The 17,696-nt window shown below is 36.9% G+C and overlaps 1 protein-coding gene and 1 non-coding gene across 3 annotated transcripts in view; both read right to left on the reverse strand.

The window, feature by feature from the left end:
• Window positions 1-3,910: 3,910 nt before the first annotated feature.
• Window positions 3,911-17,696, reverse strand: part of LOC121503455 (transcription factor MafG) — a 31,538-nt gene continuing 17,752 nt past the window's right edge. The window contains exons 1-3 of one of the 2 annotated variants that reach the window (XM_041777877.1): window positions 14,172-14,246; window positions 13,886-13,958; window positions 3,911-10,861 (exon numbers count right to left, since the gene is read on the reverse strand). In XM_041777877.1, the coding sequence (XP_041633811.1) occupies window positions 10,409-10,861; window positions 13,886-13,921 (489 nt within the window). In that variant the 5' untranslated portion in view covers window positions 13,922-13,958; window positions 14,172-14,246 and the 3' untranslated portion in view covers window positions 3,911-10,408. Of the gene's footprint in view, window positions 10,862-13,885; window positions 13,959-14,171; window positions 14,247-17,696 lie in introns of those variants that run through there. The other variant, XM_041777876.1, reaches the window with a different exon arrangement.
• Window positions 14,967-15,040, reverse strand: trnat-agu. The gene has a single exon. It is a non-coding gene; the product is annotated as a tRNA-Thr (tRNA).

Consider the following 17,696-nt stretch of genomic DNA (forward strand, 5'->3'; position numbering starts at 1 on the left):
TTAAAGTTTCTGTAATTTCCTGTTTATAGTTTTTTTTTTTAAGTCTAAATACTTTTCTCTCTTTCCTGCAGTTTATGTTTATCAAAATAAAGTATACATGTGGCAGGTTGAATGAAATAATTGAATAAATTTGATCATGGATATGAAAATCTGTAATGAAGGGGGCAGGGTTGCTTGTGTTTGCTTGTGTTTGCCTTTGGGCATTAAACACATTCACACCATGAGTGAGGTTATTGACTCAGGAAAGTTTCACCTGTGGGATTGACTTGAACGCTGTAATGAGAGTAACTTGGTAGAAATGCATAGTTGAAATCAAACACAACTCCTAGTCTGCATTTAAAAACTTGGCTATAATTGCACTCAACTTATGTGACAATCATCCCCTACTCTGCAGAGTTTGCCCAGAATGCATTTGGGCATTAGACACTCCTGTGCACCATGAGTGAAGTTTCTGTCTCAGTCACCTGTCGGGAACAACCACAACATACACTGGGTGGTATACTTTATTTTGCACCTTTAAGTTACTGTCTATGTAAGTATATGATAGCAGTAAGGGGAAATCAGGGATGTAATCATTTTAAACAGGAATTTTGAGTATTTTCAGCTTGCTTGCTTATACAGTGTAAGGTAAAGTAAATAATTGATAGCCTTGACTGTGTAAAACAACTTTTAAATTTTAGTTGAAAATCTGAATTCTATTGTTACCACTTTAAGTTTATCTAACAATTCTCTTTTTAAAGTGTAACATCCGGGCTGCCCACAGAAACAACAAGCTCCCCCTCACAATCAATTAAACAGCCCCGCCCTAAGTCAGATTTATTCATTTTAATGCATCGTTCCTTCATGAACACATTCATATCTGGTTAATAATAAATATGCAATCATACACACATTAAACATTACAACTTGCTTTTCCTCAAAAGTGTGTATTCTTGTTATGTATTGTTTGATTATGTGAAATACAATATTATTTATAATTTTCTCCTTTTGCTGATTTTCTGTTTACTTTTTTTGTGCAGCACTTTGTAACCGAGTGTTTTAAAAGTGCTGTATGAATAAAGTTTTACTTGCTTACTTACATTAACTGTTATTTATAAGCTGATGTGTGGCAAGTCCAAAATACAATTCTTATACTTAAAAAAAAGACTTATCAAGTTCAAAGACAGGGATTTGATGGTGAAATTAACTTAAGCATGAATAACTGGAGTACAGAAATTTGTTGTATGTTTTTGTCAGCATTAGTGTTAAATATTCACATTTGCATTATTTATATTTTGGACTAATGTGCTCTGATTTTGCACATTTGGTGGTGCAGGTTCCCCAGTTACTGTAGCTGATGTCCATTGTTAATTTTGAGAGGTATTCTAAATCTAGTTTTTAGATTAAAATGCTTATTAGTTTCTGTCACATTTTAGTAATTTTTATCTTCTTTAGTCTAGTCTTAATTGACCAAAACTCAAAAACATTTTTGTCTAGTTTGTGTAGTCATAAATAATCCTTACATTTTAGCCAACACATTGATTCTCTTTAAACTAACTTGATGAGCTGAATTGTAACATTGATATACATGTATGAATGCTCTCACCTAATCTCTGCTTTTGTTTTGACAGATTATACACAATGGAGAAGGATCATCATCATCAAAAACTAAACTTACTTTTTCTTAGAGTTTTTATGATCATAGATAATTTATCGGTCTTAGCCTCACCTTCCTTATGGACAAAGGTAGTCGATGAAAATTTAGGTAAAACTTTCAGTCAACATAATTCACACTGCTGGCAACTACAGGCAAACATCACCCCAAATATATATTTAATCCTAAATATATATACTGTCTATATGTTTGGGATTAACTGGGTTACAGCAAGGCCTAATGGGTCCTCTTTTGCAGCTGGGCCCCTGAAAGCGTTGTACCCCTTATGGGTGGTCAAACATGTTTAGAGTGGCAATGTTTAAACACAACTTTAAAGAAATTATCTTTAAATTAATAAACATCAATATGCACAGTACAAGACAAAATATTTAACCCTATTTGCACAAAATCCTTCTTTTAATACATTAATATAACAGCCAAAGCCAAAAAAAAAATTGCAGCATTCAGAGAGGATAAAAGTAGACCAGAAGAAACTGAATGTTTTGGGTATTTATGCCTTATATTAGAGCTGTCATGGTTAATGCATTAATTGGAAAGTGATTAAGGTCCATTGTTGTTGCATTATTTTTTTTGAAAACCCCATTAACCACATGCTAAATTGTCCCTTTCAGCCCACTTTGGTGAAGCTACTGCAGTGTCTCTCTGCAGCCAAAGTGATGCAATGTTAGTTTACCACTGCTCCTTAGTGTCTCATTTCGCTTAAAAATGTTTGGACAGCTCAGTGGACAAGCCAAACATCATCTGCACCTTATGTTATCAAACATTTACCTTTCCTCCTTTTCAATCCATAACAAGTTTCTTTTTTCATGGTTGATTTCATACCATAATCTTGGATCTCCCATCAGCTTTTAAAAGTCTGGAGAGACAGTATAATAAAGATGGCCTGCATCCACATGATGGGTATCCAGCCTTTAAATGATGTTGTAACTTGTCAAATGTTCTCTAAATGAGAAATACATCCAAAATATAAAGGGGTTTACATTTGACTTTGATAAAACAGATTTATTTGGAGGAAAATGACGTGTCCTCTGAAGAGTTAAGATGTGCAGTGAAGGGGAAACCCTTCAGTGAAGAGACTGTGGCGTCATCTTGTGGAAAAACCCCGGTAAATCTCATAAAGTCTTTACACTGACGAGCCAGCAGAGGGAAACCCAGACCCACATAATTGCAGAGCTGGGGCAAGGTGAACTCCTCACAAAGGCAGTAATATTTTACATCCTGGTATCTATAGTATTTTTCTCTACTGTGGCCTTGAAACCTTCATGTAGCAGGAATGCACCTTGGCATGCACCTGTGCATCATCATTGTATTATATTTGTTTAATTTCTGATTTGAAAAACAGTCTTAAATCTCTAAATCTGTTATATCTCTGATAAACAGGCATGTCCTCAGTCATGGGGACATTTGCAGAGAGGAGCCCCACGCCAAGCTTTGGCAGCACTGACATGCTAAATGAAGGTCCTCAGTATTGAGGAAGACAACATTAATTGTACAGCGGGGCTGTGCTGGGAGAACTGGGGCAAGCACCTGCTGCAGAAGTGGGTGAAGATGAAGAATGCTGTCCTAGATTGGCCACCAGCTCACCTTAACCCAACCTGCCAAATTAATCAACCCTTCAGAGGCCATCGGGCTGTCTGGGGCAGGCATCCGAGGAGGGAGAGAGGAGCCCGTTTTGAGGCACAGGTCACTAAAACCTGTAGGAGCTTTCTCCATTTATGAGAACAATACCAGGCTGCAATGGTGCAGAGGCACTGGGGTGCAGACTTGCCCTGCAGGATGGAGTGGTAAGACGCAGCTTGTCTTCAGCCATCTGTCTCTGTGTCTCTGCATGTGCTCTCAGGAGATGTGCGTCGAGTGTGCTGGGGTTGAAACGCTGCTGAGGAGGGTGATGTTTGATGAGGTGCGCGGAGACAGAGGGGGTTTAGGAGGCCCACAGGGAGCACAGATGACTAACTCACTACTCCTCCTAATCTAGGACAAGCACACCTAGACATCCTTCATGACTCTAATGTTTTACTCGTGTCGGGCCAAAAATATGTCCACTGAGGTTAGCCAAAGTGGGTCGCCCAACGGCTTTTTTTGGATCATAGAAAAAGAAATCGTGCCATCTAAATGATCGCTGTCTTCTCAAACCCACCCTGGACGGCGAAAAGCCTTCCCCGCCAGTTTATTTTTAAAAGTATCAAACTGGGTCAATGACGCCACAGAATATGACAATTTAAACTGGGTTTAAAAGCCTCCAAAGACAGAGCAGGATCCTTTTTCAAAACATTTTATTGGTCTTATAGAAAATAAAGTAAGCTGTATCAACAAACATACAATATATACATCAATAACTTAGACACCTCAGAGAATCACGTTTAAATCCACAGTTGTTACTGTATACATGAATACATAGTACTTATCTACAGATTGCAAAAAGTACAATAATTTAATTTATAAATAGTTACAATTAACTATTGTCTGTTTTCATACAAAGTACTGCAATATTTTATTACAACCCATACAGAAAAATAACAAAACAGATTATTAACTTTGTATTACTCGCTTTAGTCAGATTTTTATACCTTTTGAAACACACTCCATGGAGTAAGAGGAAAAAAACCTGCACAGTCAACTGTTTACAAAGCATATTCTCATGAAAAAAGCCAATGTAAGAGCTAATAAACTCACACAAGTGCTCTTAAATATCCTGTCTTACACAATGCTTCGAAATGAAACAAAAAAAAGAAACAGAACCGATTAAAATCTGCAGAACAAATTACAGTGTTAAGATCAATTTTTAAATACACGGTTGACACGTGATGAGAACAGAAACGCCGTGGATGATGCTACAGCGAACAACGAGCATTAATGACTGGTGTAGCAGCAGAGGAACCTCCAACGTACAAAAAAACGCACGCACAAACACACATACCAAAGAAATAAAATAAAATATTGCAAGTGGCCCTTGGGATAAAATCTAATGTTCGCTCAGTGCATAAACACTTAATCATAAGCACATCTTTAAGTCCTTTTCCGATTTATTGATCTGATTATTTAGAGTAAGGCTAAGTGCAACCCTCCCCATCAGTTTTAGCTACTATAAGCAAGGGCCAATTGCTTTGCCACAAAGGAATTCAACATGTGAGGGCAAAATAAAAACACATCTTACAAAAAATAACTACAAAACAGCAAGAACTGTTAAATAACAGACCATAGTCACTTTGACAATATTGATTACTCGTACATCTACTCTTTCACACCGTTTCCACTGAGTTGCATATTAAGGGTCACTTTTTCACAATGGTCATTAATACCTACTGTAGCTACATATTATACACCTGTGTGAGAGAGCGCGAACGAGCGAGAGAAAGAGAGAGACTCGCCATCCCTAGCTGAAATTGAGATTGGTCGGTGCCACTCAAAACACCGTTAAAGACACTTGACACCAAAAAAGATTCACTCCACAAGACTGCCACAGCAATAAAGACGCCAACATCAATACTGGGCTATGTCAAGAGTCGGATATATATTTTTCCCACAGTTAACCAGTCATTGTAGATAGCTAAAGCATGTTGACAAAGTGAGGAGAGAAACTCGCGCACACAGACCTCTGGCATGAAGTTTTGCAGATTAACACCTCGCCGACACTGAAAGACATTCTGACCAGGAGGAGAGTGAGATCTGGATGAAGTGCATTCTGTTAATGTCAATAAAACTTTCTGTCACCTTGAGATGTTCAGCTCTTTTGCTAAAATCCTTCTTAGAGGACCAGGAGAGCGATGTGACTCTTGGCACAGAAGGAGCGCTGTTGGCAGCTGTTGTTGATTGTAATTCTACATGCTCGTGCTGTGTCTCTTTCTGAGTGTGGATTGAAGCCCTTTATGACATGCTTAATATTAAAACAAGGGAAAAATATGAAGAGCTGCCATCCCTGCCTCCCTTCTTCTCATCTTCTTTTTTTTTTTCATTTTCTAGAGTGACCTGTTTTGTCAAACAGGAGTTAAGTGCATACAAACCCTCAGCCGAACCCTACCGCTTTTTCTGAAATCTGGAAAAAGTGGGTAAACTTACAAAAGTGATGCTGTACCATTTGGCTGTTGCCCTTCAAGTTTTCTGAAAACTGCTAAGTTTATCAGCATTATCTAGGGGGGAAACAGTACACAGGTTAACTCAAAAATTCTAGTTTATTCTCACCCCTGTGATCACTCAGACCAATACAGAGATTGGAAAGATTAAGAATCTCTATAGAGGCACAGTCCTTCCTCTTAAGGTGGACCCCATGAGACATTATTTAGGAAAACTATAAACAAACAGGTTAAGAGCTACTGACAAGTTTAAGATTTTATCTTGTTTGAAATGTACCATGAAGAACACAATCACTAAAAAGTCACAATTTGTACAAAAAATTAAGTTTAAAAAATGTAAACTGTTTATTTTTAAAGCACCTCTCAAGTCAAGACACCCTAATTAATCTGGATCCAATCATTATTGGCCACCTGCCATTTAAATTACAGGATCTGTGGATTATAGTCACTGATCTGATCATATGTGGTTAATATTCTAAGAGAAGTGCTGCGTGTTGTGTAGTGCAACTATATAGTCACACTGAGCTGCCAGCCATTAAGTAGTTCGCACATCAGCATTGTGACAATAAACTGCAACACCTCTGATGGTTGTCTTGTAAAAACCTGTTAACTCACTGTCTGCTGCTGCATGTCAGTTATCCTTATCCGCTTGAATCAGTCGTGGTAAAATCCCCAAAACTTTTTTGTAAGTCCTTATAATATTGATCCAATTTGAAATCCACGTTGGAAGCAGCAGAGTAAGACCTAGTTGGCTGAACATAAAAGGTGGCATAACATTGCATTATGATGCTTTCAAGGCCAAGTCACTATGGTGACAATTAGGTGCAGGTAAATAAAATATCATAATGATGTGTTCAAACTTTAAAATAGGTTTTGGTGAGAAACTTGAAGAAATACTAGTGAAGCACCATTTGGAAAAATTAGGGCTGATACTGAAGGTACTGCAGTGTTGAGGTGGGCTAAATATCTGCATTAAACTAATAACGCTGAGCATTTAATCTTGATTTAGTTTAAATTACAATATGGCCTTGGACAATACTTAAAATTGCAGAAGGTGCAATATTATTTCAACCTTAAATGTGAGTCAATATATCTGTTAAAGATATGCATTGTTTTGTGCAGCAGAGATGTTATGCTATGTCAATAGTGAATAGAATAGTTTCCAAAAAAATCCTACTTTGCTTGTTTAAATGTATTTTCTTGATCAATACGAAAAAAAATTAAAAATGACATTTCCCTTCATTACAATAATTTAGGGATGCATGATATTGGATTTTTACAGATACCGATATTTAAGTATGTTTTGCATAATTCCGATTCAGTCCTTTGAACACAATTTAAGGTTTGAGGATGAAAAAAGAAACATCTTCTTTGAAGTGTTTTTTTTAAAACACTTTAAAGTTTAAAGAATGAGGATGAATAAAGCCAAAAATCTCAACTTACATAGATCTGTTGGTCCGGCCTAAAACTCCATTAATTTATTAGTAAATATGGCCAAATTTTCCAGTCAATTTGTGGTAATACTGATGGCCAAAATATCGGATGTAAATATCAGCTGAAATTTTGATATCTGCTGATACAGATATCAGGCCGATAAAATCATGGTCCCTACAATAATTCAACCAAATTTGCAATATGAGTCACAATAAGTGCAGACAACTTTTTAATATTTTTTCAGCCCTATTTGTAAGTGACTTTTGGGTTGATTTGCTTTGTCATGTCATAATGGCCACTTACAAGACTGCAAGTTTGACAAATCAGTCAATTTACAACTGTGAGTGAGGTAAAATTATGTTATTTACATTGATTCATACATCATGTAATTTCATCCTTACATTAATGCCGGGCGCCAAGAAAGAACAGTTTTGAACATATCTAAAACTGTGCTGGTTTGTAGATGACCAATGTTTGTTAAATGTGCTGACATCTGTGTGTGTTGACTGATGTTAAACGTGATGTATCTGTGCATCCCTAAGAACTTATATTAGTTTGTTTTCTTATTAATACGCAAAAAAACAAGGAATAAGGTCTGCACACTGTTAAGCCCCCAAGGGTAACTTTAGCTTGTTGTTTAGAAACACTGTGACCTTTATCCATTTATTTCTGCCGGTAATTTTCTTATCCTGCACCTGCATGCACTTTGCATACATTAGTTATGTTTTTTAATAGCAATATAAAATAATGCCACTGCCCCTCTGGAGGTTGTTGTACTAGTCTGTTGAACAAAGTCAGTAAAACTATGTTGTTGACTAAATAAAGGATGACTTCTGTGCTCTTTTTAGCAGGTTACACTGCCCCCCGTAGGAGTTCCAGTTATACTACAAAGCTAAGTAGACTGACCAACCACTTAACCAGTTGCTACAAGAAAACAAACCATGACGGGTACACAGCTAAAACTGGACGGTTGGAGTCACTGTATGAAAAAATAAGTTAACGGAGTTTTAGGCTTGACCAGTTCTCAATTTATCATCATTTCTGCCACTCTAATGTGTGTTTTAGGGACTAAAGTTTGTTAACTTATTCATCCTCAAACTAAAAATTGTATGTTTCAAGGACTGAAGTTTCAGGACTTAACTATATTTAAATATTGGTATCAAAATTGGCTACACTTAATTTGTAAATATTGGCACATCAGAAAAAAAAAACAAAATTGTAAATCCTTATTTATTTTAAAGAATTAAAAAAAGTACCAGAGATGAGAAAAAGAAATCAACCGGCAGTCATGTTTTTAATGAAAAACTGCTGCGACTGAAAATAAGTTAGCATGGCCCCTTTGTAAGGATGACACAAATTTTTGGAGCTTTCCGCTTGTTTATATATCCCCAGTTTGATCTTTTTACTATCCCTTTGTCACCATTTCTTCCATTTTAAATAGCTTTGTATTGTTTTTAATTTCTTCAGATTTTTTTCTGCAGCAGTTTACCTGTGATTTTAGCCCTTACAAACAATAAAAGTACTAAAATCAAGAGGACTTTAATTTTTGTGGCTGTGATACTGAACAGAAATAAATATTGTTAGATTTTCACTAGAAAGTCCCATGGTGGTCCACTGAAAGGGGTTGGGAGGGCTGACCTCTCTATGAAGTAATTTACTCTCAGGTCACAGAGGGTTTATGTAGAGGGCATCCAGCACCTGGTGCATCTATTATTCAGATTCTGCAGTGATCGTGTCTCTTTAAGCTTTAGGTAAAAGTCATTTGGGCTAATTTTCTCTGATGTCTTCATCCGATTCTGTCTTTTACATGGTTCTATGTGGTAAACTTTTAATGACAGTATGATTTCTTTTAACTAACACCAAGGAAGCGGAGGATATCACAGATGCCAATACGCACAAAGACAATTGACCTTGTTTACACCACCTAGTTTAGCTCTACAGATTTGTTTTAAATAGCACAGCATTGACATCTATACAGTGAACGACACTGCCAACTTGTCACTTACACATCACAGCACGCGCTACCCCACAGTACGCGCCTAGTCACTAGAAAAAAGCTATCAGACTTCAATAGTAAGCCACTGTCGGTACAATTGCAAAAAAGATGTCACAGGATTTTTTTTAAGTTTTTCTTTTGTGTATTTATATAAACAATGGAAGTTATTCTACCTAGTAATAAAAACCGAGAACTCAACATTAGACAAAGTTTTCTACACCTTAACAATTCAAACAGTAAAGCTTGTGTAAAGATTTTCTTTTGGAAATATCTGACGGCCCTGTCAACAAGTAATTACAAAAAATGCAATATATATCTTTTAAACAAAACAACTCGAACATATTTTCTCTATGAGCAAAAATTATGTCTCAAAATGTTTGTGGATTTCACCGTCCCCACAAAACACGAGGATATTACTGTTATAACATTCAGGTTTTCAGATATTGTAGAAGTATCTTGTCATACTGGAATGGCACTCAGCTCTGGAACAATATCATTAAGAACTGCTGATCTTCTTTTAATGTTTCCACTTCACCATAAATATGCAAGACCTCTTTGTATTTTCAGTGCATACATATATTATTGCATCTACCAGTCATATTGATAATGACAAGTTCATTAAAGCCTGTCACAGACGCATAAACAGAAATGAATGCTAGATTTGGGAGCATTATTTCAAGCTTATAACTTGACAGACGACCAACGAAAAAAATCGCAAATTGGGCTGATTAACTGGTTTTGGGTTAGTCAGGCTGTTTTGAAGACATCTGTATCATCCACACCAAGTTTGTTATGCATCCCAGTTTGTGTCAGTGCATGATAACAAGGAAAGGGTTCAGAGGGATGGAAGTGCTGGCTGTTTCTTCAGTGTATTTTATCAAACAGAGGAGGAATAGCATCTTTGATTTAGGAGTTTGCTGACTCTTAGGACGGATAAAAATGCACAAGCTCTAGCTTAAATAAACAGAAATACATGCTGTACATTTACCAGGAGATATTGCCTTTTTGATGCATCAGTATTGCCACAATTTGCTGTTCCTGAACTACCAGCTGAGATTGATTATGACACCCATAAGTGCGATAAGTCTGCTGACAGGCGCAGACTGCAGAATCAGACTTTTAGGGTGATTTGAGAAGAGTATTGTTAGTGTTAGTGACGAGGGTTAAAACTGAGAACTTGAAGAGAGACAATCCATCGCCGTGTTACCATGCACTGACCAGTTTCGTCTTGAGAACCTTCCTTTTTTTCAGCTACTACGACCTAGCCTCCGTTTTGGATTTGACGATGGTGATGACGCTGGTGGCAGCTACTTTACCAGGGATGAGGGGCCCTATGACAGAGGCCATAGGTCCCCTGGCTGAGGTGACAGGGTTACGCGCCACAGTCCTGGCGAAGCTTTGTAGGGCCTCGTACTTTGAACGCAGAGCGTCCAGCTCCACCTTCATGCTGGCGTTCTCCGTGGCCAGCTTGTCCACCTCCTGCTGCAGCTGGGCCTTCTGCTTCTCCAGCTCCTCTTTCTGGGTGACACGCTTCACTCGGCAGCTGGCGGCGTAGCCCCGGTTTTTCAAGGTACGTCGCCGCTGCTTCAGCTGGAGGATTTCCTCCTTTGTCAGGCCCCGTAGATGCTGGTTCAGCTCCCGCACCGACATAGTCACCAGCTCATCATCTGTAAGGCAGGTGCCATTTTCTCCTGGCTCCCGCTTCACCTGGGGATGAGGATTAAGAAGTGTTGGTTTTTATTTAGGTGGGCCCTAATTACCTAGTATTTTAATAGTAATTAGTGTAATTATCTAGACTTTTTTCAAGAATAACATGGTAATTACCTAGTAATGAGATGATCATTTACCAAGTAATAACTCGGGAATAAGGTCATATAATGGAATTATTTACCTAGTAATAATGTTACACTCATCCTACCCCTCACATAGTTTGTCCATGTCTATGTGTTCCTGTAAAGCGTCCTTGGGTTTCTTGAAAGGCGCTATATAAATTCAAGATATTATTATTATTTAGTCATCAAGTAATTCCTTTTAATATTGTGGCAATTCTCTGGTAATTAGGAGGCATTTTACCATAACCCCAACCCCCTAACCCTAACAATAACCCTAAAAATCACTTGAAATATTTCAGGAAGGACTCACTTTAATATAGTGGGCCAAAAAAAGAAATTACCTGGGAATTATCAAACAAATTATATTAAAAAAAATAACTTAATTGTAAGAAACAACTTGGTAAAATGCCACCTAATTACCAGAGAATCATCACAATATTAAAAGGAACTAATGGATAATTACTACATTATTTCTAGGTAAACACTTCCTTAATATTACCAACTTATTACTCAATAAAATGCCAATTTATTACTTGGTGATTACCACCTTAGTCTTGATAAATTACTAGATATTTATGACATATAACAATAAAATTACTAGGTAATTTAGTGCCTAAAAGAAGGTGCTACTGAAGAATTCATAAGGGATGCACAATATTACTGGCATGATATTTGCATACAAAAAAAAGTTAATAATAATTTAATATAATATAATATAATATAATATAATAATAATCAGTATTGACCGATATGAACATATCTGCTGATATGTGCTACAAATACATCATCTGTAAACATTAGCCTATATCAGCTGTACATAGTGGCCATAAAAACAATACGTTTGTTTAAGTTTTAGGCTGGACCAACAGATTTACATCAGCTGAAGTCTCTTTCTTTGTTCATCATCAGCCCTTATATTTTAAAGTGTGTTTTAACGACTGAAATTTGTCAATCTGTACATCCTTAAAATCGTGATATCAGAAAAAATCATGTATCCGTATCATTCATCCCTAGAAATATCATACAGCTCTGGAAAAGAGACCAAAAGATTAGACCACAGAAAAAAATGTTTTTCTACAATGTAAAGATTTGTGTTTATATAAATTAACTTTTTGTGCATTATACACAGTACATCATGCCTTTCAGCTAAAGTATTCTCATATAGGTCTTGTCTTCTTCTGAGCTCTTATTCATTTTGTTAAAGATTATCTTTGGGGCTTTCTGCCTCTACTTTAGAGGACAGCTGCAGAGAGTAGGGTTTGAATTCAGAACATTCACTGTAAAAACATGAATGTTTTTTCAATATTTTTAGGGCTGCATGATGTGAAATTTTTGCTGATATCTGATAAGCCAATATTTCCAAATTTAGCAGATACTGGTATTAAAGTGTCGCTTAGATCTAAAACTTCAGTCCACGCTGAAAAAAAAAAAGACTTCAACTGTAATACGTAGCTTTCAGAAAGTATTCAGACCCCTTTTCACTTTTTTAAATTTTGTAATGTTTCAGCCTGATTCTACAGTCGATTAAATTCCCCGCATTAATCTACACTCAGTCAGTACCCCATTATGACAAGGTGAAAACAAAATTTTAGACATTTTTGCTAAATTATTAAAAATAAAAAACTAAAACGTCACATTGAATTTTCAGACCCTTTGCAAAAACATCTAAAATGTAGCTCAGGTTCCTCCCATTTCTCTGGATCTTTGCGGAGATGTTTCTACACCTTGATTGGTGTCTACCTGTGGTAAATTAAACTGATTGGACATGATTTAGAAAGGCTCACCCCTCTCTATAGAAGGCCTCACAGCTGACAATGCAGCCAAGCCATGAGGTCAAAGGAACTGCCTGCGGAGCTCAGAGACAGGATTGCTGCAGAGCACAGATCTGGGAAAGGCTACAAAAAAATTCTGCTCACTGTGGCTGAGCTCCAGAGATCCTGTGTGGAGATGGGACAAAGTTCCAGCAGGACAACCAGCCTTCCACTGATCTGGGCTTCATGGCAGGCTAGACTGACACACATGAAGACCAAGCATAACAAAACTGAAAAAAGCAAAGGGGGGCTAAATAGTTTCTGATGCACAGTAGGTCTGTTGTCCCCAAAAACTCCTCAAACTTGTTGGTGCACATAGCTGACATTTACAGCCGATACAAGTCGATAATTACAGTTTTAAGATATCTGCCAATATGGACATCATGCTGATAATATTGTGCATACCTACAAGTTTTTAACTATTTTTAAACAAAGAGATAGTTGCACACATTTGCTCACTTCTTCAGGAACTTGAGCAGTCATCCTGTCTATGATTCACAAGGCATTCTGGGAGATTTCCAATAACACTTGATTTAGAGTGTGCCTCTGGAAAACCTCAGTTTAAAGAGCCAGGTAGCCCTAGCACTTTATATCACCTCTACAACTAGAATTAGGACACCCTACCACCCTATGCCAACATGCAAAACATAGGGGTAGGGCTATGTGATGGGGGCAAGGGGTGAGCCACAGTGTCTGTTGAATTTTAACTCAGATACACCACATTCTGCTTAATGATGTATTGATTTAGTTATCATCTGACATGTCGTCGAACAAGCTGAGCTACTTCAGTTTTTTCACCACGAGAGGCATAATTTAATAGTCATGTGAAAGACACATGATGGTTGTGAATAAAAAGTCAGATATATTACACCAAATATTGATTTCTGAAGTCTTCTTAGGTTACAAAATTGTGTGTTCTGTAGTTCTAAAATGAGCAGGAACTTATTTTTAGTGCATTTTTAAGTTATATTTTCTTTGAACACAAACCTAAAAATAGTAGGGTCAAAGTAAAAACATTTTTTTGCAGAGGTCTCACAGTTATTCTACTGAGCTGTATTAAACATAATGCAATGGTTTGGGGTGATTACCTTCAAGGCCTTGTTTCCCTTGTTTGTGGTAGTCATGCCACAAGAGCCGCGTCCACCTGTACTTCTGCTTGGTCTGTTGATGAGAAAAAATAACCGTCAGCACAGAGACAGCCTGAGAAAGTTTAGTCCAAGAACATGTCTGTAAAGAACACAACAGTGTAGTTTCTCTGAAGAAGCTACAGCATGACTCAAATATACAGGTCCTTCAAGTACACAAGGCGGAGAAGTGGGTCAAGGACTTGACGCTGTAATGTAAGTGATGCCAAGTCTGCTCATAGAAATATACCTGGACTATTTCTTCCCCTGTCGATATGAACAAAGACAGCATCCGTGGTATGCGTCCCCCTCTCGAACATACGTCATCCAAACAGCAATATGTTGAGTCATGAGGAAGATCACATTCAGTTATGCTGGCAGCAGTTCAAAATGATTTCTTTGAAAACAAAACCCTGGATAAATTTGGCCTCTTAGAGCAGAAAGAGGACACGGTATGAAACAAAACTTTCAACAATTTTATCATTAAAACAAGGAGCACAATTTGCCTTCCTGAAATGCAATTTAAGTAAGATTTCTGATGCAGACTTAAAATACACCAGAGCATTTATTGTGGTACTTTTACTAAAGTGAAAAATCTGAGCAGTTGTGTTACCATTTAATACGTACATGAACTTAAAGATGAACAGTTTTCTACAGATAGAAAGTTACTGTCGTTGGTGTTGTACACAATCTTCTATAGTTATTAGTGATGAATAGCTCTATCTACTGACAGACTAAGTTCTATCAAATGCTGTGTCCCTAAAACTTAAATTACTGATTACTATTAGCCAATTTTCCCTGCAAAGGCCTATCAGTCTCTGACAACAGTTATGAGTCTCATAACTTACTAAAACAGCAGCAGCCCTGATAAACCAATACTGGTAGACCCTTGAAGTGTATATCACTTTTTTGGTAAGATCCTGCAACTTTGGCAACTGAATCACAGTGCAAAAAAGGGCTGTGATTGGCAATAAAAGTTTAAATTAATTTTAGGATAGATATAAACACTCACTTAGTTTCAGGAATTAACAGCAACAAAAAAAAAAGGCACTGCTGGGATTCGAACCCAGGATCTCCTGTTTACTAGACAGGCGCTTTAACCAACTAAGCCACAGCGCCGGATGGATACTGCCCAACCAAGGTGCGTTATTTATCCTGCTTTTAATACATAGATAAGCCTGTTGACTGAAATGAGCACTTGAGAACTTGTCAAACCGGAGAGTTCAGACCATGAGCAAGTGATATTAACATCACAAGAGTCTGACTTGACCACAATGGATAAAGGAATAATTGTTTTTCAGTCACATGAAGTACCTTTACCTGTTGAACAGAGGCTTAACTATTTCAGCCTTCCTCTCGTACCATTTTGATGCGGTCAGATGAATCTTAACCCGCTGCTACACTCAGATTAACTGTTGCCTTATTTTGGATTCAGGACAAACATGTTGCAAACATCTATAGTCTGAGTCAAAGCAGGTTTAAATAAATGATTATAATTCATATCAGAGCTGGAGAAATACTGGGTATTTGAGCTCCATCGTTAGAATCTTGATGTATTTTGATTTTGATTTAAAAAACAAAAAGACATCAGGCTTAAGGCTGAGTAAAAAAGATTGTTTACTGGGGAGCAGATGGTCTAGTACTTAGGTTGAGTCCCATGTATCCATCTCTCCCTCACTCTCTCATCCTTGTTTCTGGTTCTATCCACTGTCCTCCTCTCAAAATAAAGGCATAAAAAAAAATTTAAAAAATCTTTAAAAAGGGAAAAGACACACAGTATTATAGTTATTGACCACAAGATAATACTTGAAATGTGTAGTCTAAATAGGAAATTGCAATTGTATTATTTTTAAGAACATTTTTATTTATTTATTCATAACCTAACAGTTTATTGTGCCTATATCTATCTGTATCTCTCTATATATCTATGGTCAAAAGATTTTAATTGCATTAATCTCAGTAGTCAATCCTGACTAATTACTTCCTTTAACAGCAATTTAAAATCCCACTATTTTACATTAAAAACTCTTTTTGTTGTGGAGTTTTCTACTGTCTTAAACTAAGGGTAACTGACTTCCTGCTTGGATACAGACCTGCTTTAATAGGCAGATCGAAGATCATGACATGAACTTGAAAAGAGGAAGAAGAACTTGTTATAGATTGAAAAGGAAATAACAGGATATAAATTATTGATAAAATTAGGTGTAAATGACTTCTGACTTTTCCACTGAACTCTTGAGTTTTTAAAAGTGAAATGAGAAATTAAGGAGCAAACAAATCACAGTAGTTGTTAGAAGACGACACAATTTGTGCTGTAGGAACAATGAAGCACAGAATTAATCCTGATTTCTTTTTAATGAATGCACCAGTATTGAGCCTTAATTAATTGCAATTGATCTCGACAGCCCCCAGCATAAAAGTAATTCAATTAGAATTATAGAATTAAAGTGTTAATCGCCCCTAGTTAGGCATTTATTAACTCACTACAACTTTCTGAATAACTTCTAGGACTTTTACTGTTACAGTAGTAGTGTATATGGTTTTTAGGATTTCTTTTTCTCTCATTATGACCCTCTTGTCTTAACAGGTCCATTCTCATAGGCATTTAATCATTCTTAAAATCTGATTAATCTTTTATCATTTTATCTTTTATCTTTTATCATTGATTTATCATATTCATTAATTTTTATGTAGGGCTGTTGACACATTAACACTCATGATTAATCTGGAAAACTCAACTTAAAAAAAACAGTAATGGAAACTAAGCATATGACCAAATTCGACCACAACTTCTTCCTGTAGACGTCCACGTGTCTGGGGATGAAGAGGTGAAAGGGAAGAGAGAGGAGACAGACCCAGGTCTGCTTAACAGTAAAGTTCAATTGAAAAATTGCAGAGTGGAAGTTCAGTTAAACCAAAGTTGTGTGTTAGCAAAGACATCAACATCAATGCAGGATCAAGCCATGATTGTAAAGCTACACTGGCGTCATGCAGCAGACCTGGATTTGTCAATAAAGTGACTAAAACTTAGCTCACTTACGTAATCGCTAAATGGGTCGCCAAAGACTGCAGACTCATCAGCATCATTAAAGACGAGGAGATTCAAAGCAAGCAGTTTATATTCATTTTTGCAGCAGGAGTTAATTTGTACTTGATGTGTTTGTCTCCTGATGAAGTTGTAGTTTATAGATATTATTACTAAGAGAACAAAGATATCATATTTACAAAGCCTTACAACTAAGCTGAGATGTTAAAGTTTAAAAAATAGTTTTAGATTTCACTATACTTGTACTTCTTAAATCTAAAACCAAAATGCAAGTAAATTATATTATTTTAAATGTGATTAATCATGATTAATCACAGCATATTTATGTGATTAACTTAATATTTTTCAATCAATTACCAGCAACATTTTTAATGAGAAAAGTCACCATAATTTCAGTTTTTCCGAGTCTAGTTCAGCCTTACTGTCCCCTGCATCCAAGCTAAAATAACTGGAACTAAAAAGGACAGAGGGAAGCTTTCATTTACTGTACCAGCTCTCCAGTCTAGACAGTAAAACCTGCTCAGATTTGCTGATGCGTGCCTATAATCCCATAAATCAATGAAAAAGAGGATATGCTGTAACTACTGCAGGGCCTCATCCAGAATAAACGGGCAGCACTGCAGTTAATTCATGTCAGGACTGAGGGAACACCAAAAGAAGCTGCGCCGGCCAGAAATCTAACCCACTGGTGTTAAGACAGGCAGAAGGTTGGGTGCCTCTCACCGTGTG

This window comes from Cheilinus undulatus, linkage group 21 (genome assembly GCF_018320785.1).
Source record: "Cheilinus undulatus linkage group 21, ASM1832078v1, whole genome shotgun sequence".
In the NCBI taxonomy this organism is placed as follows: domain Eukaryota; kingdom Metazoa; phylum Chordata; class Actinopteri; order Labriformes; family Labridae; genus Cheilinus; species Cheilinus undulatus.